The sequence below is a fragment of the Coccinella septempunctata genome, chromosome 9 (genome assembly GCF_907165205.1).
Source record: "Coccinella septempunctata chromosome 9, icCocSept1.1, whole genome shotgun sequence".
NCBI lineage: Eukaryota > Metazoa > Arthropoda > Insecta > Coleoptera > Coccinellidae > Coccinella > Coccinella septempunctata.
Genome location: NC_058197.1, coordinates 12,025,430 through 12,051,892, shown reverse-complemented (window position 1 = coordinate 12,051,892; position 26,463 = coordinate 12,025,430). Strand labels below are relative to the sequence as shown.

The 26,463-nt window shown below is 34.8% G+C and overlaps 1 protein-coding gene across 15 annotated transcripts in view; it reads left to right on the top strand.

Annotated features, from left to right (window-relative positions):
* LOC123319852 (zinc finger protein 135-like) overlaps positions 1-26,463 on the top strand; it is a 122,640-nt gene that overhangs the window by 23,733 nt on the left and 72,444 nt on the right. For 12 of the 15 annotated variants that reach the window (XM_044906840.1, XM_044906841.1, XM_044906849.1 and 9 more), the window contains 2 exons: positions 17,071-18,141; positions 19,583-19,687. In XM_044906840.1, the coding sequence (XP_044762775.1) occupies positions 17,560-18,141; positions 19,583-19,687 (687 nt within the window). In that variant the 5' untranslated portion in view covers positions 17,071-17,559. Of the gene's footprint in view, positions 1-4,226; positions 4,391-4,683; positions 4,703-17,070; positions 18,142-19,582; positions 19,688-26,463 lie in introns of those variants that run through there. The other 3 variants (XM_044906839.1, XM_044906843.1, XM_044906850.1) reach the window with 3 other exon arrangements.

Sequence of the window (26,463 nt, the reverse complement as noted above, 5' to 3'; positions counted from 1 at the left end):
TCTCGACATCTTCCATCCATTCGCAATGTTTTTTTCACTTGGCGTTAAACCAGGTGAAGTAACCGTTCCCCGATAATAATTACGCCCCAAGAAGGGACCCCTGTGGAGCACCGTTAAAATGCCAATCATTTTTTCAGATACATATGAATTCGCCCGGAGTCTAATAACGTCCATGTCTTATCAAATGTAGCACGTGAGAAAGAATTTTCCGATAAATCTACAACGGTTCAATTAAAATATATAAGCGCTGATCACCGATGGCAATTAAAACGCTAAATTTAAATAGAGAAAGAAACTAGACGTACCACTAGCTTTTTCCACACGTTGCACTCGCACGTAAGGTCTCATTTCCTCCTTTATTATTTCAACCTAGATTTGAGAGAATTAGAAAGTATGTACTATCCTTACAAGAGACGTACAATTATGACGAGGTAAAGATCTGGGAATTATCTGAAATTTGCCATGTTGGGAGAGTGTAGAAAAGCATTTGGTCCATAAGGAACAACGTGGATAAGGATCACTTATATCAGGAGATCAGGATATTGAAAATTCTTACATCAATTACGAGATTATTTTGTTAGCTGAGATGCTTCATTCAGAACAATTTTTTGCTATTTCATTACCGGTAGATTCGGGTGACTTAGGGCTGTAGTGTAACTTGGGACAATTACCCCCTTGCAGATTCCTTTTATGAGTGAAGGGACAAACTTATAAGATTGTCTAGCGTCTTTTCGGTTAGTTTAACACTTAATTCCTGTTGAGTTTGCCGTGACCAGAGCGTTTGAATTTACAGGAAAATTAACGAATTCAGGAGAGTAAATGCGCGTTTTTTATGGCCCTTATACATTCTAGTGTCCTGTACATGTGTTTCACTTTGTTCATGTGTAATTTTTTTTCTGGATACGTGGGATATTGGGATATTAGATATGTCATGAAACAAGGCTGTTTACAAATCAAACGGCAACACGGATCTCATTCATTTATCTTGTTGTTTCATAAGGTGACTTAAGACACCGAATATATACAAGCGGCTCATAGGCAGCAGAAAATATGCCGATTTTTCGCAGGGTATTATTATTTACGTTATTTCCACAAAGAAATGACCAAAGAATGAAAGAAATCGAAGTTTCCTTGTTTTGTTTAGTTTTTTTACATTTGAGTTGCAATATATTTACTTTCGCTGTAATAGGGGTTTATCTTTTAATTGCCTTGCCGAATTTAAACTATATAATCACGAATTATAATTTTTCAAAACTATACACCGTCCCAAGTCACCTATTTCATTTGAGAGTTGAGAAATCAATGGATTTTAACTTTTGTGTCCCAAGCCTCCCAAATCGGTGGGTGACTTGGGACAAGTATATTTTATTTTTTTCAAAATTCATATCCGAAATCTGAATCATGGTATATATCCTCATCAATTGTCCTAGTCATTAAGCATATTCCAACCTCTTTTTCAGATAAAAATAGGTTACCGTTTTGAAAATATGACACGTTGAATTCAACAATCCTCCCAAGTCACCCGAATCTACGGTATGTAGAAATGAATAAATGACGTTCTTGAAGGTTATTTTTTGGTTCATTCGTATTAGGGATATGGGAGGAATTCCATAATTCATAAAATAATGATTTATTGTCTAATGAAAAACCTCTTTCAGTTGGTAAATGATTGGAAAGTTCGAAAAAAACCTATCAGATTTAACCTTATATAAATGTCAAATGTCTTTGAACAGAATAAATGTGTTCGTTCTATACCGTCTCTCTTTTCTGGGAGATGAGCTCGCAAACACTCATAAAATAGTAAAAATTTTTGAGACATAATTAATTGAATTTTTCTACATTGAAATATTACTGATCGAATGGGAATGAAACTGAGTGAGTTAGTAACTCGAAAACACCAAAAAATTCTGCATTTCAGATGCTCAGATTAGCTGTACACCCAGGACAATCACTCATCAGTGGGTACCCCAGTACCTTATCCAAAATCTCGTTGGATTTGAAAATACGCGATTCCGAAAATAAAAACGATCACGCATTTAATGCACATTCATGGAACCCTGATCCGTTGCAAAAATGCACCGTCCAGGAAAAAGCTGCTGGCATTAAAGATATGCACATTTAAAAATATCCCGAATGTAAAAACAGATGCGAGGGAGATGTGCAACAGAAAAATTGATACCGTCTCTTTCTACGTACTTGGAACCAATTCATATTTTTATATCGGGAAATGAAGGCAACTACGCTCCGACTTATTCTTTATTTTCTTGTTTATTTTAGTAGATCACAACTTTGAGAATGTTCAAATGATTGATTTCAACGAAATTAACATTTTATCATAGTAAGAGTAGGGAAAGAGTTACAGTTTAGTTAGAAAAAGATATATTTTACCTGTACAGTGTCTAAAAATGAAAACACATTCAATTTCTGAGGCGAAATAAAAAAAAATTGAAAAGCAAATTTTTAAATATTTCAGAGGAAGGAAAATTTTGATCAAGGAAATTTTTGTAATTATTCAGTCCGTTCATAATAATTTCACATGCATGGTAATTACACAGGAGTGCAAGTTTATTTGAACAGTATCTTGTGTAATTTTAGCAATTTATTTCTGTAAATTCATTTTGGGTATTAACAAAGTCGAGGTAATTATTCTTTATTTTCTTTTTTATTTTAGTAGATCACAACTTTGAGAATGTTCAAATGATATATTTCAACGAAATTACCATTTTATCATAGTAAGAGTAGGGAAAGAGTTACAGTTTAGTTAGAAAAAGATATATTTTAACTGTACAGTGTCTAAAAATGAAAACACATTCAATTTCTGAGGCGAAATAAAAAAAATAAAAAAGCAATACCGTAGATTCGGGTGACTTGGGACGATTGTTGAATTCAACATGTCATATTTGCAAAACGGTGACCTATTTTTATCTGAAAAAGAGGTTCGAATATGCTTAATGACGCAGACTATTGATTAGGATATATACCATGCTTCAGAAATCGGATATAAATTTTGAAAAAAATAAAATATACTTGTCCCAAGTCACCCACCGAGTTGGGAGGCTTGGGACACAAGTTAAAATCTATTGATTTCTCAACTGTCAAATGAAAAAGGTGACTTGTGGGGGGTATACAGTTTTGAAAAATTAGAATTTGTGATTATATAGTTGAAATTCGGTGAAGAAATTAAATGATAAACCCCTATTACAGCGAAACTAAATATATTGCAACTCAAATGTAAAAAAACTAAACAAAACAAGGATACTTTGATTCCTTTCATTCTTTGGTGATTTCTGTGTGGAAATAACGTAAATAATGATATCCTGCGAAAAATCGGCATATTTCCTGCTGCCAATGCGCCGCTTGTATCTATTCGGCATTGTCCCAAGTCACCCTATAAAACAACAAAATAAATGAATGAGATCCGTGCTGCCGTTTGATTTGTAAACGACCTTTTTTCATGACATAGGTATCTTATATCCCAATATGCAGAAAAAAATATTACACGTGCACAAAGTGAAACACATGTACAGGACACTAGAAAGTATAATATAAGGGCCATAAAAAAACGCGCTTTTACTAGCCTGAATTCGTTAATTTTTCCTGTCGATTCAAACGCTCTGGTCTCGGCAAACTCAACAGGAATTGATTTTAAACTAACCGAAAAGACGCTACACAATCTTATAAGATTTTCCTGCTCTCATAAATGGTAAGAAACAAAGAAATCTGTAAGGGGCGTAATTGTCCCAAGTTACAGGACTGTCCCAAGTCACCCGAATCTACCGGTATGGAGTTTGATTGTTTAATTTATAGTTTTCAGCATTTACAGTCTTGTTGTCTTCATACGATTTTCACAAAATGAGTTTTTAAGCCACGATACGTGTTTCGCTATCACAATAGCATCTTCAGGTGGGTGAAGTAATATTAATTAGTGTAATAATTTTCTGTTTTCTATCCCACTGCGTATTTGGTAGTAAAACATCGAGTTTTCGTTGAAAAATGTCAGCTTATCAATCGATCCCTGTATATTTATTACGTATCCCACTATTCGTCTCTGCAATGAAAACGAGGACGGCATGCCATAGGAAAAGAAACAGTTGCAATAAAGTAAAAACGATCTTTTAGAGGTCAGAATTGCACTCTCTCTTATCAAAACTAACTTCCCTAATCTACGAAAAATGGGAATCAGATTTTTTTCGTTGGCTTTATCAACGAGATAACGACAAAAGTACCAAGTTCAACAAATAATACCGCTCCGGATGAAAAATCCGTCGCAAAAAATTTCAGTTTTGTGTTAACTTTTCGAGGGTGAAGAATACGCGTTCGATTTGTCGTCATTAGAGGGAGCAGTTTGATGTTTTTCTTGATGCCGGATGAGTCGTTTGTCTCGCTCAAGGTAAATATTTGTGTTTAGCCCAGTTTTCTCTTCCAACATTGTTGTTATCTGCCGTTTTTTTCTTCAGTTATCTGTGTTCTACGAGCTAATGTTAGATGCGATGGATAGGTCAGGAAATCGTTATTGTCAGTAGCAGGGATATGTTCGCAACGCGATCGTTAGTCTAGGACCTTTTTTTTATCGTGGAAAGATAAACGCACTCCACAAACTGCGTTCACGCTTTACGTATCGAGTGAAATCTGAAAAAACGATTATCGCCAATTAAAATTGATGTCCTTACCGATATCTATGGAGGTTGTAACGGGTAGAAAGGTATTTGAAAGCTGAAAAAAGTGTGACTAGGAATTATTAAAAATTACACTAAATAATTCATGAAAACTCGTCATCAAAATTTTAAACGATATAGTTAGGTGAAAAATGTCCACATATTATATTATTCATATTTTTTTTTGAGTGTATTCAATTTCCATTCATATTTTCATTTCACCTAGGATATAAAAGAAATTTAATTACATATATATATATTTTCTGCAAAACCGTTATATTAAGCAAGTAATTACAAGAAACTTCATTTATTCAAAATGAATCAAGCTATCACAGGTTAAATTTTAATGGTATAATATGAATAATGAGAATAGTTCCTGGCGAAACTAATTTTAGATGTTTTTTTTCTACCCCTATTTTTTTTATTGCCTTCTCACTCTCATACGAGGATGTATTGAAATCTAGTTAGCCTAGACCAGTTAATTGCATAAAAAAAATATTGGACATGAGAAAAATTGCTGCAAAATGGATCCCCAAATGTTTGAATGTTGAGCAAAAGCGTGCAAGGGTAGAAGCATCGCGTTCGATCTGTGCTCGATTTGAAAACGATGTAGACTTCTTAAACCGAATTGTTACTATTAATGAGACTTGGGTACATTTCTACGATCCAGAATCAAAGCAACAATCGATGGAATGGCGACACTCTGGTTCTCCAAGACCTAAGAAGTTTCGTGTCCAAAAATCTGCTGGAAAAGTTCTTGCTTCAGTTTTTTGGGATTGCCATGGAGTAATCATGATTGATTTTTTGGATAAGGGTAGAACAATAACCGGAGATTACTATTCGACATTACTGACCATTCTACGAGAAAAAATTAAAGACAAAAGACGCGGAGAGCTATCCAAAGGTGTTTTGTTTTCGCAGGACAACGCTCCTGCACACAAATCTCATGTTGCCATGCAAAAAATTCGTGATTTAGGGTTTGAATTACTAGAACACCCCCCTTATTGACCAGATTCGGCTCCCTCCGATTATCATCTCTTTCCCCAACTGAAAAAAAGTTTAAAAGGTACTAATTTTTTTTCCTACGAGGAAGTAATAAAAGCTGTGGAGGTCTGGTTTGCAGAGCAAGAAGAAACATTTTTTTCAAAGGTCTAGAGACGTTGCAGGTTCGCTGTAATAAATGTATTCAATTAAGAGGAGAATATGTTGAGTTATAAAGTATTTTGACATTGAAATTTTGTTTGGTTCTATAGTAGGCTAAGAATTTTTCAATATATCCTCGTAGAATGTCTGCTCAAGTTTATTTCTGTAAGTTTTCTGGTTCTTCGGTAAAGAACATTGCTTTTTAGGTGACATCTCCCCCTGTACGCAGGGGTTAATCAAAAAAAAAAAAATAAATCGAAAGACCCATTCTAAATTTTCACTAGGAATCACCCCTTAAATTTTCAAGCTATATATTTATAGTCTGTAGATACCTAAATTCCCACCATTTCATTTCAAGTAAGAGGAAGGATTTAATATATAATCAAAAAAGTATTCAAGACTTGTTTTTCTTCTGTGATGGAAGTAAGACTTAATTGAATTTTCGTCTTGATGGAAGCCTCCCTCTTTGTACATACTCAGCCAGGTGTTATACAGAGTGAGCCAAAAGTAACGTACAAAATTTTCATTTTGGTATTCACTGTTTTGTGGAAAAATGTAGAATAGGTCAATTTTTTTTCATGTATAATTGAGTGAAGGGTAATTGAGAATTCTCAAAGGTCAACTTATTAAGTCAGAAATAGATAGATCTTTTGTTGCTGCGAGGATGAGTTTGGGCTTTTCCTTCGAACTTTTTTATTATTGGGTTAAACTGTTTTTATGTAATCGAAAACATACCTTTTTCTTAGCGTATATTTGCTGTTTTGTTTGTTGTTCCATACGGATAAAATATGTGTTTGTTCGGCAAGAGAGTCAGCTTTCTTGCTTCCCAGTACCAACCGAAACATTTTGTATCTTTTGTATCATTAAGTATTTATGGCAAAGAGGCCCTCATTGAATTACAAATCCACGTTACCTAATTAAACCCAATCGATCACAATCGATTAAAAGCAATTCATAAAAACCCAACACCTGCAGATTGCAAAGAAAAATTTCAATATTACGTAACTCCATCCCCATTAAAAAAAAATTCAACACATCATACACTGGCCAATTATATTCGTACCATGCCAAGTTACACCTTTATGCTTTATGTGTTTTAATCCCAACGAATGAAGATATACTCGATTATTATTAATGTTAAAATGCCGTATCCTCGTTTGACATGACAGGAAATTGAGCACGTATATGAAAGTGAAATTAAAAATATGGACGACGCGACGTATATATAAAAAGTTGACGTTTGCTCGGCGAGCGTTCTCAAGGATGATAATTAGATATGGACCGGTCTATATTTGGGATACTGCATAATGATGCGATGAAAATGAATCGTTGGTAATTGTTGATTCAGGTGTTAATTATGAGGCTGATTACGCTGTGTCAGTTGTATAGGCGCCAGTGCAGCAGACTTCATGGTGAAAACGAAAGGAAAGATAGGGTCTGCTTTGATATTGCAAAACACGCACCATCAGGTTGACATTTTTGGCACTTTTTTGAATGTACATTTCTTTAAATATCTTATCAAATCAATAGGCTTTGTCATTATAATCTACATGAGCACAGTTATACAAAATTTCACATCGATGGATTAAAAATTGCGTACTGTAACGCATCGACAACAATTTCTTCAAAAAGAGCAGAAATAGAAAACAGCTCTTCCGATTTCCGCCAAAGTCAATAGCTTCCTTTCATGGTAAGTCAGTATAATCGTTTAGAAGTTGAGCTCTATAGCGAAAAAACTCTAGCCTGTCCAAAAAAAAACTACAACGCTACATGAATATACAGTTAGTCCGATGTGACTTCAGGAAATCACTAAAATTTGATGTTGTAATGGATTATTTGCATATTTCATGAATTGTTTGAGGATTCTCAACAATCCCAACCAACAATTCATTTGGTACAGCTCATGAAATTTTACAGTTATTAGTCCAGTCGAGAGAGATAAATAAAATGATGTCCAATGAGATTAGATGAAGAATATATCACAAATTGATACAATGAGAAAGAAAATTATATTCACCATATATTCACACGTCCTTCGAATATACTTAGTGTACGAATTTCCAAAAATAGAACGAAAAATTTTTGTCTGAATAAAGAGGTTGGAATCGTTGATAACATTTCGTGGAATATTTCCAGAATTGGATGAAAATATTATCTAACGAAAAATTTCGCACCAAAATATATAAGGTATGCCATTCTCGAGATATTTATAGCGAAGATAGGAAACGAGTTTTGAAAGCTCAGACAATATATATTCGAGTCAGATATTTATTTGAGGGTTACGGTTATCATTTCGACTGAGTGACGCCATTTTATTTGAGTAAGTACTCCAGACTTGAATAAACAAAGGTCCAGATAAGGCTTTATCCGGGGAATTCGACAAAATGGAGTGATCCGTTCTATCGAGATATTTGATGGTGTTTTTCGCGAATCACAAATGCTGGATCAATTTCTTTTGCAAAAAGGAACGAAACATCCCACATATTTTCTCCATTTGGCAACCACGCAATGATTTTAGAAAAAACGACGAAATGGTGCTGCCAAAATTCTGTGCAAAGATATGTAGGTGCACAACTCCCTTTAAGTCCTCTGGAGGATGAAACTCTAGAACAGGTCGAGCAGTACAAATACTTGGAAAGCTTCATAAATATTAGGGCTCACCTGGACACAGAAATACACAGGTCGAGTATCAATTCGGCATCACGGGCATTCTGGAAGCTAAAGCACAGAGTGTTTCAAAATCACGACCTCAATCTGAAGACCAAGACAGCTGTTTACAAAGCTACTTTTACGATAGTGAAAGCTGGACGCCCTACAGGCGACATATTAAACAGCTTGAACAAACGCAACAACGTCATCTAAGACAAATAATGCACATCAGATGGTTCCACAAAGTTTCAAAGGCAGAAGTCTTGCAGCGCGCCAGTTGTATAACAATTGTGACTCAAATAATGAAGGCCCGACTCAGATGGAGCGGCAACATTCTGAGGATGCAAGACACAAGACTCCCCAAAGTAGCTCTGTATGACGAATTCACAGAGGGAGCTCAAAAACCAGGAGGCCATTATAAGCAGCCAGGATATACTGCATCAATCCCTTAAATCATTTAATGCCAATCATAACTGGGAAAAACTAAGGTTAGACAGATCACAGTGGAGGTTTTTGGTACACAGTTATAATGGAGACTCGAGAAGAATACAGCGGCAGCTAGATATGATTGGTGACTATCCACACCCGGAGTGTGGAAGGATCTGTAGGTCATGGTTGGGTCTCTTCAGTCACAGAAAGACACACAGTCGCAAGTAGCCCTAAGAAATTATAAGTTTGATCGCATCGATAGTTTTTTTGTAGATCCTCGTAGTTCTACATGTTTCAGCCCTATTGGTCCAAGATTGAATCATAAAGAGTATATGGGAAAGTTATTTGAAAATTTAAAGAGTTCAACTGCAAATAGTAATCACTAAATGACTAGAGTTATGTGAACAGGTTAACAATCTAGCTTGAATTTTTAAGAGAATGGTTTATTTCTAGTGGTGCAGCATTTGTGGGGGATGCTGCAAGTTCCTCAATGCTACTACCAGTAACTTCACCAAAACTATGTTCTGTGGTATAAAGATCGGTCATTCAAGGTATCTGTATCAGGGAATTGTCATTCTGCTCTGAAATTCTGGCCATGGGGCGTTTTACACTATAGGATAGTGTATAATCGTTCTGAAATATTTTGACTTCCAATTGCTGCAACAATGGAAGGAAAGTCTATATCAAGTTAAATATCTGTGCTAATATAAAATTTTAAAATTTCTGGTGGATACACTCTCTTCACCTGTATAACGAAGTTAGTCGTCTTAAAATCTTCCTCCTGATGACTGATAAGTTTCCATGAAGAGAAGAAGACTGATTCTTATTATTCAATTGTTAAACGTCAACAATACAATGTTCCGATGAGCCATCAGAGAGACGATTACTAAATAAACGCAGTCCTATTTACTAACACTCGACGACAAAAACACCAGGCACTGTGCAAAAACCTAAATGCCAAACTCGACCTACTGCCGATACCAATTAATAAAATCGGTCTTGTATCCTCATTAAACTTTATGCTAATGGCAATTACACGCATCAGGGTACGAAGCTGACCACTTTTTTTCTTGCTCTGTTTTACCTTCACTTTCATTCGCAGTCGAAATGTCCCAGCGCTGGACATCTTTGGAATTCGAAATGATCAAAGGTGACAAGGAAAGGCTATTATTATTGGGAGACAGAAAGTTGAAGTGTACAAATGACCGTAGGAAGTTCTAGCTGAATTTTTCTATCAGAATTTGATAAATGAGTTTTGATTCGATTGACCACTTGCTGATATTCAGTTCATGTAGGTAAAGGATATTCCAAATTGCTTTATTTTGGCTGTTCCTGGTTCTTATTCTAGACTAGATGAGTAAAAACATTGAGAAGAGTTCTGGGCTCGATTTTTGTGAAAATGCCCTTTTATTTTCGGAAATATTTTGAAACGATAAAAACTTTCTACTGCAATTTTCCACTGGGAATACGGCACTCTATTCAGCTTTTTTTATGTCTTGCACTGAGGGTAGAAAACATCATTCATCATTATCATTCGAAACGATGAACCAAAACAATATTGAACTGCACTGAAAAAAATATACAGTACCTAATTATTGTTCTAGAACGTCTATCAAGCAGCTAATTGCAATAATTAATTATCGATAATTCCAATGAATTTGCTTGTCGTCTAATCTTCAGTATCTGAAACAGGAGATGGAGTATTTGAAATACAAAATTTTTATTTGAAATTTTACCGACAAAAAAGCAATATTCGTTGAAATCTTCATGAATCAACCTGTGTATCGATAGAGTAAGTACATCCGGTACATGATACCCGCGTAGTTTTCCTGAAGAGTGCATCAATATTCTTACAGTCATCAACTCAAAAAAAATTAGAATGGCTCTCCATCATATTTTGTTCAGTTATTCTAAATTGATCACCGTTATGCATTTTTAGCGTGATGGTGTACAGAAAGACCGTGTCTAAAACTGGCTCCGGCCTCTGCGGAAGAGATTAGACTCCTGATAAATTGCACACTTCAATTATTATAAACTCTTTTAATGTATAATTAAGAACGAGCTAGCAATTGCATACGTTCGGTTGAAACTGGTTAGTTCAAAGAATGCCAGCGCCTCCTTCCATGCGGCAATTTGGAATTATTATTTCATTTAGATCGTTTCATCGGTTTGCCAGTGAGAGATGGTATGGTACCCAACAAGCAACTTTGCCGAGATCCGATTTATGAGGGAATAGATATGATTTTTTATCTATTTATTGCCGTTGCTGATTGAGATCGATATTTTTCGACTTACCTATCGAGTTTTGATCTGAATCAGGGTTTAATTCTCGGGAATTATATCTTTGTGAGCCGAACTCAATATTTCGATGAATTACTCACAAGGTATAAGGGAAAAATAGAATATATCACATTCACAGTCCACAACAAAAAATCATAATAAATAAGTATAAAAATTATAAAAATAATGAATACTAAACTAAACTAAAATAATAATAATAGAAACTTATTATTACCTTCACACACTGAAGGATCTAAAGAAGCTATTGTGATAGCAATACACGTGTAGTGGTAAGAAACTCGTAAAATTCAGATTCTTCAGTTTAACGAAATTATCAATTTTGATTGCTGGCCATAATGGGCGTTTAACGAACTGCCATCAAAGTAACAACGTTGTAAATTCTTCCACACCATTCCCAAATGGCACCTGCTCAATGCTAAACACCGAAGATCAAACAAAATAACCCTTATCTCTGAAAATCAGACTCGACAATTAGAGGGCGTATCTTGAATATTTATCTGGTTAGATCTTATCGCTGTGTTTGTTCCCGTGCTATTGGCAACACTTCATTTTCGGCAGTCTGTTTAAGATATATGCCAAGATTAGAAATTTATGCACCCACACTCTGGTTAAATGCATCCAACTGCAACAAGTTCGCAAATGCACGACTTCCGCTGTATTTTTCACTGTTTGTCTGATATTTTTGGTCATCATTTCCAATAACATGAATACGAAAAAAAATATTGATAAATTTTAATAAAAAATTAGGGGTACAGCTGCCTCAAAACATTTTCTCAATTAATTTGAAATAATATGCATAATATACCATACAAACTCTTTGATTGAGATTTTTTCGTATAGGGGTATGTTAAAAATAAAATTTTTAAGACCCCAGTCATAAACAGGGGTCATTTAGAGAAGAGAGTCAAGATATTGACTCAGAGACATTTCGAAAAAATTCAGCCAGTCCAGAAGTACCAGGAACAGCCAAAATCAAGCAATTTTGGATACCCACCCTGTACTGTTGCACTTTATTTTTTTTTTTTTTTTATTTCACAACAAATGCAAAAAAGCCTGAGGCAGCCCGAAACATAAGCTGCTTCTACCAAAATTATATTATAACCTGTTTGAAAGACCTTAAAGTGACTTATTCGGGCATTCACTATTTCTATGCTGGGGAGAATTTTTTTACTTGCAACAGTCCATCATTTTGGCAACTATCAATAACTTAACTGTCCATAAATCCAGTTCCCAACATTTCAAATAGGTACATGAGTAAATATGGCCCATATAAAGAGCCAATAAAAAGCTCCATTTCATCGTTTTTATTTGCACCACAAACAGCGAGCATATCAGTCCCGGTACCTACGTCAAGGTCGAGCCATTGACATTGTACTACCAGGAAATTAACCTTGAAACTCACGTTTGGAAGTGGTAGGGTTGTCACAGCTTCCTAGTCACTCCGTCTGTCCGAAGGGTGGGTCGAAAAGGGGGTGGAAAAGAATTGTGTCACCCTATTAGTTCGAGAAAAAGAGGGTGGTAATGTAATTATATAGGAGGGGTTTGAAAAAAACGGAGGGGTGGTAAGATATTTTTATATTTAGGTAGGGAGTACGAAGGGGTAGGGATAAAAATGATGGAGGGGAAAAATTAAGGAGTGGGGAAAATTAGTTAGAAGTGAAATGAGGAAATCATTTTAATTCTTCTATACTTATTTCGTATAGTCGCAAAATCATTTTATGAAAAAATCGATAATTTATTCTAATTCTATTAATTATGTGTGATAATGAATGTTCTTAAACTTCTTCATGTTAACAACGCTATAAATTGAGATATATCGTTTGAATATCGTGTAATTGCTTGTAATAACAAAAATAACATAAAAAGTACTTTGGATTGAAGTGTAAGAAACGTACGAAAGTGCAAGTTTTTCGATATTTCCATTTAAATTAGAACAAGGGAATTGAATTTATTCCATTAATTCTGGATATATTTTACCATGTAAGTAAAGGACACAAGAACTCGAATAGCTATTACCAAACTCAGGTATCCCACTCATGAAATTACAAAATTCGCAGTTTTACTAGTAAAAATTTTCACTCGGAAAATATTGAAAGTTTCAAACCTTTTTCAGTCGTCGCAGCTTTTTCTGGAAAGCATAATATCATTTTTGTCAGTTGAAAATACAGTTTCATTAATTTTCATTCTGAAGAAAGCTTATTGGTAAGTCCTTCTGAAAAAATATCCCTATATAACATTCAAATTTTCCTTCAGTATTAAGATTCACTTATTATTCAGAATTTCGAACGATTTTAACGAAAGGGAAGGTGACACAGATGAAGATATAATCTGATAAGTAGCGCCATCTAGCTGTATCGCGGTTCAGTAAAATCTTTCTCATCTCAGGAAAATCGCTTTCCTGTTACGCTTAAGGAAATCTCCGCTTCTCTTGAAGACTATTCGTGATAATTACCTGATGAAAATTTCGAGTAGAAAATCTTCAGTATATCTTAGGAATAAATTACACTTTTAGTTTGAACTGAGTATGTGTGAAAAATTTATTAGTCTTTTTCAAGGATAAAATGGAATATTCATACATATCGCAGGTCATTGAGATCTTTGCCTATTTCGTTTAATCAACAGAGCTTTCAGTCGTTGATAGATGGATTATTTTTAGATGCACCATTATCATAGAGAAGCTAGTATGTGTGAGAAAAAATGCGCATTCGATTACTTTGCTGGACCCTTTTATGAGTAGGGTAACTTTTTTTTTCATTAGTTTATATCGAAGAAAATTATTATTTCAAAATTTTCCCAAGCATGGAATTTTATTACTTTTAAAAAATTCTCTTGTAAAGAATAATCATTATATTTTCTTCGATTTGATTTTATGTCGAAATGATATATCATTTATGAGATATGATTACTGTAACTTGCGTTATAATTATTCTTGCAAAGCATGAATTTAAATTCATTAATTCGTTTTAATCTCCACTACTGCGGATATTTTTGAAAATTCACAAGAATCCACACAACTAATTTCATGAAATTCGTATAAATTAAATTCCTAACTTGAGATGAGTTTTAAGAAAAATTGATTTCATTTAAGGGTGCTTTTAAAAACGTCTCTATCGGAAAATATGGTCAGAAATTTCTCTAACTCACTATGAATTGCTTCAGGTGAATAAAAGTCACTAATTATCGGTGTAGGTTAACAGAACTCTTAGTACAAGGAGGAATCCCGGAAGGATGCATGAGAACAACCCCTCATTACCACAAAAAATCCACCTGTCAACCCCTAGCTGAACAAACTCCAGAAAACCCGCCGGGCCAGTTCCTTCGTGATAATAACACCCCATCCCACCCTCGTGAACGAGTGGTCACTATTCTCCTTCTGAAATCATCCCTTAAAACACCCTGTTCGCCGTCCGGGCTTCCCCTCCTTCGCCGTTGGAGGGGATGAGAAAAAATGAGAAGGAGCTTTTTTCTTGTAGATTAAAAGTAGGGGGGGAAAGGAATCACTCCTTATTTCCCCTGGAATCTCTACGGAGACGCGTGCGCGGTTGCCGTTACTTCAAGAACGAAATCTAACGTTCTTTCTTCTCCCTCTGGCGCAGTTTACTTGCGTATATCGGTCTCAGTCGCAACCCTTACGTACGTTGGGGGTCTCTGTTCGACATGTTGCACTTGTATAGTGTCGTCTTCATCGTTCCTTATCAGTATTTTTGTTTCGTTTCACTCCCTCGCGTAAGACTTGGGTATTTTCGTCTCCGTCAATGTGAATTGCTCCCTTAAATTCTTAGTTTGAAGGCGCTCTCCTACGACGCGAGGCGTCTTCTAGAATCCGTCGGTTTCTTAGTTATATCCTAACTTTCTTGGCGTCTGGTAGCGTCGCGACGCTCTTCGTTCAACGTACTTGCGACACTCAAGTTCAAAGTTTCCGGGTATTTTCAAAGTTCGAATTTTTCGTGAACGAAAGTGATCATCAACCGTCGGTAGATTTACGCGGTCTAGTTGTGTTTTACGTGGAAATTCAGTGGTTTCTTCGATTGTGTTTGTGATATTTCCGGATAACGTGCAATATTTTCCGAATGTGAGTTGATAGATTTTGTTGCTAGGATCATGGACGTAGCTACTAGATCTTTTTAATCGGAAATCTAACCCTGATTTTATCGTTATTCTGGATGCTAAAAGTCTTCGAAAAATTGAACACAACTGTCTTCTGACAATATAAACAAATCAGCTTGAATCCTTAAAATTTACCGTGAAAATTCAAATGGCATAATGAGTTTACACTAAAACTTCGCGAATTACTAGCTCGTGTATTTGTCAAAATTTTGTAGATTTTTACTCCAGCAATATTAGCAAAATAATTTCAGGAATTATCATTGAAAATTCTTCCATTACATTCTACTGTTTCAGAGTTCAGAATGATACTGCTTTTATTAGAACAGAATAGCAAAAATTGAAGTGATGATGGAAATTATTGAAAGTTACTACTGAAATTCTTGGCCACACTGCCTTTTGAAATATAAAATAGAATGAAGGGGCTCTTTCGATTATTTCACCAAAATTCAATATTAATTTCGGACGAATTTATTGACAATATGACATTCTATTTTCCCTTAAACACATGGTAATTGAAATGATTTTAAATCCCTACTTCGTGTACTATTATCGAAACTAAAAAATATATTAATCCCACGTGAAAATTGGTTAATTTTCGATCAAAACCAATCAACCTATAACTTCATCCCTACCAGAAAAAATTTGTTATAACATTTATGTATCGAAGTGAAACAGCAAATATCAATTGTGCGTAATGCCGTATAAAATCGGTAGATAATTAGTACCCGCAATAATTGGAAATATAAATTAAACTAATCTTGTCATTTTCCTTGGAAAAAATTACTATTCGGTGACACTTTACATTGAAAACGTCAAGAAACACGATTCAATCCATCTTATTTAATTGATAATAAGATGCCCAATAAAACAAGGAGAAACAGTCGATTCGTTACTTCAAAGTCGATAGAGTACACGAAAAATGTTGTACTTCCGCAATATAAACTAATCGTTTCATGAAGCAACCTCAAAAGTAATCAACGCTATGCATAAGTGTGAGGTCTTTTTTTGACAGCGTTGTAGATAAATTTAAACATGAAATTTCAAGGGGACAAGTATTCTCTTCATAACTGTTATGTAATAATGAACAAATTGTCTAATTGCTGAATGACATCTAGTTACCGGGGATAGTTTACGGGGGAAATTTTGAGAAACACGTATTTTTTTAGTGTGTCCTTAATTCTCAGTCAAACCTACCAGAAATGGTGAAAGATTCCAAGCAAGTTACAACCTTCCTGTAAAATTACCCTCTTTTTGTAATATAACAACTTTAGAATTTTACCGCCAATATTTTAAGAAATAGAAATATCTAAGGCTTATCATAATCATATTTCGAGACATCTATTTCTTTTGATAATTGTTTGCGAAAATTATTAATTTAAATTTGGTAAAAAAAGCTGCCAAAAATGAATGATATTCATTATAATTCAGGAATAATTTTATAAATAATATAATTTTATCGTTTTAATTTCATTCGAAAATATGACAGTCGCAAAGTCTTCACAATTCTCTGATATACTTCATTTTTTCAAAAATTATTGAAAAATGGGTCTATATAAAGAGTTTGAAATGTAAGGTCAGAATTTTCACCAGAACGTATTATTTAACGCTCAGTATATTCTTCAAGGTAAAAATATTTGATGCCCCTATTAACATATGAATTAATATTATATTGTACGTCCAGAAGTGCATATTCGAGAGAAAAATTGATATGATTAATTTAAAAGCATGCGTTAATTTTTAATCATTTGATTGATAAAATTGCTACATGGTGGTCCTCAATTTTCAGATTAACAACCCCCATTGGACCCTAAGTACACTGGTATTTAAAAGGGACCATCACGTTTATCATCAGTTGAAAGAAACACAGCTGTTGGTGAAAAAAACAACGAACAAAGACAGACATAGGAAGAGGTGATACCAGCACCCCTAAAGCACGAGGCTCATTCGAAATCTAGTAGCCAAAGTACAGCGATCGACGAAAGAATCGCGCGTGACGTTTCGTACCACAGAAACGTCTCAGGAGAACAGTGCAATATAAAGTGCAAAATTTCCTCGTTGTGAAGAACGTCGCACCGACGGCCTAAAAATAGGCCAAAATTCCGAAATTTTGGACAATTTCTCGAAAATCTTCAACACGGAGGAACAGACGCTCATCAACAATATCAAAGTCGAACATGAGAATCTTGTAGCGAAGTGGCTGCAGAATTCCTTCAAAATTCAAGAGAATACCGCGCTCGACTTGAGGGCAACGCCTCTGTCGCTACAGATACCGCCAATGACAGAGGTGAACAACAGACCGGTATTCAAGATGAACAACGACTTCTGGAACCAGGCCAGGGGGCCGCCTCAGATGATGGCTCAGAACCTGAGCAACTCCAACCAGAATTCCCCGGTGCCGGGGAGCGCTAACTCCATACCGGCCCATTCGCCATCTCAGCACAGCACCTCCTCGCAAAACCAGAACCACGTGATGTCTCAGAACCAGATGACGATGCAGCAGCAACAGCAGAACCAGCAGGGTCAGCAGCAGGGCCAGCTGCAGCAGCCGCAGCAATCCAACACGCCCAATTCGCACCCGCAGACGCCTCAGAATGCTCAGCAGATGACGCCCAACAGTCAGATGTCGCAGCAGTCCAACAATCATCAGCAGCAACAGCAGCAGCAGCCTCAGAACAACGGGCAGAACCAGCAGCACACGCCGCAGATGGGCAGTCCGAATACTCAGCATCACAATCTGCAGGCGGCGCATGCGCACGCGCTGGCTCAGCAGCACTTGGCGCAGATGACTCAGCACCATCTGGGCAGCGGGCAGAATTCGCCCGAAAAATTGCACGAGAAACTGGTCAACGACATACAGGTGAGACCTTAAATAACTCTAACAAACTTATTGTGATTTATTTCATTTATTATTTACTTTTATTTCTCTTATTTTTTGCGTCTCCAAACAGTACTTGCTTGAAGAGGAACAGTTCCTAGCGTTTTAAAAGTAATGTCGATAAATTAAAATGAATGTGTATTGATTTCGATACATTTTTCAAACGAATTACTCAAAAAATTTCTATAATTGATGTTCTCAATATGCAAAACTAAAAAAATATCGAAAAAACTTATGAAATCTTGATCACAAAGTTTTTCTATTTAACGAAGCAAAATATCTAAGGCATAAAATTAATGGATACAAAATTGAATATTCTCATATCTGCATCAATAATAATATTCATTTATTCTAATAAAACTGACTGAGCTCAACCAGAATTGTTTTTACTAACAAACAAATTGTTTGAATTAATTTTTAAAAAAATGCCAAGAAATGGAGAAACGTTAAAAAAGTATTTTGCTCATACACTGTTATACATCAAGCCACAAATATGAAAAAGGGGATCCGTTTTCTCTCCATTTTCTTGTTTTTTAACATTTTGAAAATAATAATAATAGTTATTACAAAAGAATTCGTAATCGAAGTCTTGAATTCATTAGAATTTAGTGTGCTCTTATCAAATATTGAGTACGGCCCATTGCCAATGGTCCAGAGGATGTGTATAATAGCCTTAAATAGGCCTAAATCATGCATCTTCACTCCGAAGTGCAACAACCAAGCTGACCGCTGGCCCCCTTAGCATATGTCGGTAACATATGTCGAAATTAACCAGGCAGAAAGAATGGTACCTAATAAAACGATCTCAAGATTTTTTTCGAATGATTACTACCTTCCAAAGTATCAATTATTTTTTACAAACGTGAAAATTTAAAAGTGGTTATTAAGGTACCGGACGCCACTGTCCCTCACGTTATATCTCACATCCTCCTCCGTGTTCGTCCGAGCAAAACGACCACGATTCAAAAAAAAAAAGTAGATTCGGTAGATTCAGATCGCTTCACGCTAATTTCCTAACGTCCGTACTAAGGCGCCATCTAAGCGGCGACGTCTCGAAGTGAAAAGAGAGTTTCCGACGGCTGGGAAACCACGTGGTCTGTTGGACGTCTTCTGCGTCGAGGAAGTTTTGATAGTGTCGAAGTTGGAACTATTATGTCGCTCAAAAGGTTCTTCGTCTAATTGACCCTTGTTTGGACGTATTACTTTATCGTTTTTCTTTATTTGGTTTCTGTTTTCTTGTTTATTTCAACAATTTTTTTTCGAGCATGTTTGTGGTGTTGTGTCTGTGGTTCGTATCGCCACTGAAAATCATCACTGGATTCATCCGTCAATCGTTCAATGGATTGTTCGAATTGTTTTCAAAATCCAGCTAATGGTTTTCAGACTTATTTAATCCTTCATTGTACTAATATCTTTGGAATAGTTGCTCTCCCAACTAACACTGCCGGATATGAGTCTCCAAAGGAATACATCCTCCTCTTCTATCAGCGAAAGGACCCTCGAAGAATGCTGGACAACCCTGCAGCGAGTGAGTTGGATCTTGTTCAATCGTGTAGAGTACTCTTCCATAATTGCTGCTTAAATTCCAACCCTAAACTCGAAAATTCCAAAAAATACTGTTCACCAACTAATCAATTCGAAAGACATAAAATTTTGACAATTGACAAATGACAAACAGCAGCCATAACCTCTTTTTTTTCTGATGAGACATAATTAATTGATGAACAGTATTTTTTGAAAATAAAGTGATGTTCCATAAAAAATCGTCACTCATACGTATATCATACAAAATTTTATAAATTGAAATCAGAACTGATCACTTGAAAAATTATCGATATCTAATCGTTTTGAATTGTTGCTCGGATATTCGGGAACCGTTGAGTAGATTGCATGCATAAACCCACCATCCTGCCTTGCTTTGTTTCCATTTTGAAAATTTTATAATGACATGTATGGGGTATTGGAAATTGACATGTCGAAAAGAGGTGAGTATCAAACACACACAAATACACAACAGAAACACGAGATCACGAAATATTCTCCAACGGTTTCTTCAATTAATTAATGCGCTAAATCCTCATTGAAGTGATTAAAAAGTAATTGGTGCCAATATCGCGATAATTTTATATTTTTGATTATATCGTTGGGGAAAATATGCGTTTGAGTGCTCGTCGATGGCATCTTACTAATTGCGGGAGACGAAAATGATTCTCCTAAGAGATATTTCAGGTTTTCACCGAAGCCGAAGTTCGAAAATTTGCATATAAAATAAACATAAAAAATATGATAGTTGTGTTGAAATTGCTTACACAATCGATGCTTTAACTATCATTATCCATCAATTATAAATGTACTGGATGTTTGGCAGAAGACATTTTACAACCGATTCATACAAATAGGAATTTCACCATTTCTCCATAATTATATTTTTAGACGCTATTGTGAAGGAAACTTAAAATTAATTATTTTGCGTTAACCTTGTTAACATGAAAAATGTGCAATGAATGTCATGATGTTTCAGTAAATCCCTGTTTTGAGACCTATTTTTTCAATTTAATTATAACAAATTTAATTTAACTAACCAATAAGTTCAGAACGATTTTTTTCGGATCTATAACCGAATTTTGATTTCAACCATAGTTGAGTATATTTTAATACCTCATTTTCAAATTTTAAATTCAATTTAGAATTTTTTTGTCACGAATGTTCCTGAAGAATTTTTTTCGTTTCGTATTTAAGTTTCTTAATGCAAATTTCGAGTCCCAAATTAATTGGTTTGCGTCGAAAAAATCGGGGACAAAAGAAATTAAATATTTAAATAATTAGAATATTTTATTTCATATAACACGATAATTTTAACGATTTTTTTTGGAGGAAACGAATCTTAACATAGTCTTTATTTTTATTTTATTCAGGGTATATCTATTCTGTTGTTTTCAAAGCAAATTTAAAAACTGGACTGAAGTTCCAGATAAGCATGAGACAAAAATAAAATTAACACTAAGGTAGATTCATTTTTTTGCGAGCTGTTGGGAAGGGATCGGCTAAGGGGGTGGAGAAAAATATTCAATTTTATGGCTATAAAATAAATACAGTCGGAACTCAGTAAACGTGTTTCATCGTGTTAGTTTTAATTTCTAGTTATTGGTTGGGAAACTATAATTTTTTTTTTTCAAGAAAATTGTGTGTTTCTTCTAATGACAAGAAAATAAAAAAATATAGAGATTATGGTGGGATATCATTTTTCGTGAGCTTTCAAAAATTCCAGATCTATGCCCAACAATGTATAAAAACTAATTTAATGTGTGTACGGCTATTTAATAACTTCATTTATTTGTTACAATTCATTGAGTGATATACCTACGCTTATATTAAATGAACATAAATATTACAAATTTATATCCATCAATATTTTCAAGAAATTCTAATATTTCTCATAATATGAATTGAAGTTATTATCATTTATTCATATTCAAATTTTGGGGAAGATACAATTTTTCACTCAATTAACGAATTTCAAACTGTTCAAGAATAGGAAATATTATCAAAATCCTAGAATCAAAATGCGAATTTATATTCTCACGTTTACTTTATTGAATCACGTGTGAAACACCAGTAATTTCATCGTTATTTGATGTCCTCAATAGAAAAAATAGCTTTTCCACTTGTGGTCGTTCCCGCCTAGCACTTAAATTGGAAAAATCGGAAAAAAAATGCCTCGACCAAGGCAATAAAATACCAATTCCGTATCGTTTTACGATTCAGAAGAATCCTGTTTCGAAAGATATAAAAGATGAAGTTATAGCGATATAAAATATAACTTGGTTACAACTACGGACAATTTGATTCAAAAATAAAACGAACTGCAAAAACGATAAGGATCTAGAAGGCCTTTCACGCACACCACGATCCGGGGGAGAGGAGAGAGAAGGCGATAGAAGCTTCCCGAGTGGGAGAGAGACGGTTATGGGGTATGGGATGCAATTTTCTATGTTTGATACGCATATTTGTACCAAGACGTACCAGTATAATGAAAAGCGCTCGATATGTTGAAAAATGTTACATAGGAAAGTTATTTGTTGGGTTTTCATCCATTTTTCATCGTCAGGCAGCTGTAGGGTAAGGAAGAAAGAAATAAATTCCAAAGGAAGCCTGCACGCGAATATATATATATATATATATAGAAACAGACAGGAAAAATAAATATGCTTTTGAAGCGAATCTGATTCCAAAATATGAAAATTTCAGTTTATAATACTCAAAATAGATTTTTCTGTGATGAAAATCACAGTAGAATATTATAGATATAAATTAACTGAAAACGGAAAAATCTAACGATTCCAATTCCTAAGTTTAATAACCATTCTCTGGTTGTCTGATTATATTTTATGATCAATCCTGTCTGGTACTCACTTATAATTCTTGACCGAGATAGCTGAATGAATAATAAATCTTCAGCAGTTGTATTTACTTCTCAATAAAATGTTCACATCAACACAACATAAAAATTGAATATCCCCGATTGATATTCACTTTTGATTTACTGCTCTCAACAATAAACCTTTGGAATTTAGCACGAGAAAAAATAATAATCCTCATCTACAATATTCCAAAAACCTACTGCCGGCCTTGATAATTTTTCTGCTTCAACTTTACTCAAAGATTATTAAATAATAATCAGTGCAATGCACTAATTTTGAGTTTGAATAAAGTACAGTAGATCTAATTATCAAATATTTAAATTCCGCTTAAAATATGAAATATTCCTCAGAAAAAAAAAGCATATGCTTATGAGATTTCATCGAAAAATACCACAAGAATAATATTCTATTAAATTATTGAAATTTATGGTTTTTAATTTACGCTTGAAATTAGGGGTTGTTTTATAAAAAATTCAAAAACAGTTGTCTCTATTTTGAATTTTAATTTTAATTTCATGTTTTATGTACAATTTCCGTTGTTTGCTTTGGAAAAGTGAAGAAGGGCATTCAAAAATTGAAAATTTAAACGCAATTATTAATTGATCAAATTTTAACTTTAAATCATCGAAAAAAATGAAATGAAATCTCAGTTAAATTATCATATCAATTATTGAGTATATCCACCAATGAGTGTGGAAGCATTATTTCACTCCTTGGAAAATGGAGTTTATTCCAAAAAAAAAAATTATGTGTATGTATATGACAAGGGATATTATTTTAATGTATGTACATATTGATTATTTCGACAAATGTTGAAACAACTGACAGAACAGAAAAGCAATGAATTGAACTCCGTAGGGTAGTTTTACTAATGGCATCGCAATCAACCAATTGAAAACATTCATTTCTCAAATTCTATAAGTACATATAAAATGAACAGGTAATAATTTCGTTATTCCAATATGGATATCTCCTGGAATATACTGTTAACTTTTTGCCCCCGTTAATTTTCTGGTGTTTTTCAAACCAAATTATTCTCAAGAAAAAGAAGATTGAAGAAATTCAACTTTCAAAGTTTCCAGAAAAATGACCCCCTAACAGTGAACCACCCCCAGTCACCCTTATTATGCGCTTCCATTTTTTTCGTCCACCCCTCGGAAAACAAATTGACACAATTCAATATTTAATAACGACGCGGTGAACGAATGGGGGACTTTTTCATCGGACGAGGGTGTCAATAAGTATTGGTTTTAGATGGGGTGGCCCGGGGCGAAAATTTGCACCCTGTTCGCACCGACGACGATTGGGCGTTATTCTGTGTGAACTGATTCATGTATCTCACGGCTGGAGTATCTCGAAAATTGCGCCGTGATTCTGGATAACGTCACGTCTCATTTCTCATTTTAGGGGTGAAAATCGGGAAAAAAATCAACCCCTACGTTTCTGGCGGTTTTTTCGCGAAAACGCGGTTTTGAAGCATTAAACTTGAATGAATGTCTTAGATTTATACAATGTTTTCACCTCAACGTTTCATATTGACAGACTAAGGTTTTAGGGGGTAAAAAAAAATTTTCAAGAAAATCTCAAAAATATTTTTTGGTGCTCCTCAGTTGTGATCAAATGAATTCCTCTCATTTTCATTCAATAAACGCTATCGGAATGAAAGTATACCAACGTGTAGAAACAATTTCCAAGAATCGAATTTAAAGGATAAAATTTAAAAAAAATTGAACACAAAATCTGCTGAATTATCTAAAGTATTTATATCATTATTTCTACATTTATTCGAATTATTGCGCTACAAAAAAGTATGAAAATTAAAATGTACTAAGAAATAATTGAAATTCCAGAATTATGAAAGAAATATACAAAACAGTGGTAAAAAAATTCTGACAGGGAAATTTTGGGGATGAAATGAAAAAAATGAATGACATATTTATTTTGTATATGCGAAGCGTCCAGGCCTAATAATATTAAATTTATTGAATTTTTGACTCCTCCATATTAATCTGACAGAATCATTTCGTTCTGAGGGGGTGGAGGGAGGATTTAATTCAAACGTCCATTCATGAATAAAAGTAGCCGATTATTCTTCACTCCAACACCTTCATCTCTCGAAACTGTGCAAACAATAGGGGTTGAAAATTTTTACAATTATTATTTACTCCTTTTCCATCCACCCTAATATAAATCTCATCAGATCAATATATCCTAGATGAATTCAGGATATTTTTACGCACATAACCTTTGGTTAAATCTATTAAAACAAATTAGATTAACAATCAGAAAGCTTCATTTTGTACACGTCCAATTTTCCCAAAGAATTTCTCAAGATGTTATGTGAAACACCCATAAAAATTCACCCCTTTCTAGATGGCGCTTTCGCTCGTTCCTTCTCGCGAGTTTTAATAATATTCGTGTTTTGCGGTAATTTTCGAGAGGTTCATTTGGACATCGAATCATTCAGGAACAACAGAAGGTAAAATTATCCTTTACTGCCAATTTTCCAAATAATTTCCACCTAAATCCGGGTGAAATTGTTGCATCGACGATGCTAGTGAGACTTAAACATGAAATCGTTCGCGATTCCAAACAAACGGAGCGGGAATTAGCTAAACGTCCTTCTTGGATCGTTATCTCCGTTTGTTTCGGCAGTTTTGGACATCTTCGCGTAGTTCCCGACAAGTTTCAACCCCTTTCGGTCCAATTTTTCATGAATACATTTTTAAATTTTGTCCACAGATCTCCAAAAAGATAATATATTGTATTCTGAAAATTTATTATACATACTTCATTCTGTTGGTGTACATCAGATAAAAAACGAACGAGTCGAGAAGTTGTATAGATGCTTTAGTTGTGTCTGATACAATCGCGTCACAAAACGTTGCCGGGATGACATCGGATTTCCCATTCATTTTTTTCGCTGCCACCGTGGAACAAAGTGTGTGAAAATGACATTGTCAAAACCTGTTCCAGCCAACCCCCTAAATGACGAGCGAAAATTTCCCATTCCGGACTCGAACTCAATAAACTGAACGGCGAATATCTTTTCATTTACTCCCGATCGAAAAAAAACTTCAAACAGAAGCCACCGACTAAAAAATTAATCACGTATGCATATCATTTCTGGGCCACCCTTGAGAGCGCGAAGGGCAAGGGACCCCAACCGATCCGCGATTGTTTCAGGCAAAAAATTAACCCCAAATTATATCCGCATGCAAATCGGGGCAGGGCAGGTAAGAGAATGAGAATGTGTCAGGAAGAATGAAAATTTCCTTTGAATGAAAAGGAGCAGAGGAAGAGGAAGCGTTTGTTCTCACGAAAAATGTGGGCAATGTACACAGTTTTTGTCTTGAGAATGGTTTAATTATAGCGCTGGATGAGTGGATGTCCCGTTTGGGGATGATGCATTATCTACGTGAGAAAATTCGAGGGGGTAACAAGTTATGGAAATTAATAACCGCTAGGTTAAGACTGTTAAATCAGTATACATGCAATTTCACTGTGACCAATACAAATCAAATGTAATTCAGTGTCGCTAACATAAAAAAATTACAATACGATCATAAACACGATGAAGATTGGGATTTCAAACTAAATCAAAGACATGAAAATCGCAATTTGGACATTGATTGATTAAAATTCAATACCAGTCTTCATACTGCAAGACGTTCCATGTAAAGATTTGTACAGGATACTGTTAATCACACTCCATGGTCACCCTGATGACATCCAGATATCTCGCTCATTAAACATGTTCTGGATATTATGGAAAGAACTTACAAGAAGAATCACTGAAGAATATTATACTTCCAATATTTATCATTATTAAAGTTGTATTTCCTACATTTTCTGAAAGAATCACTTTATTCGATTAAGAAAC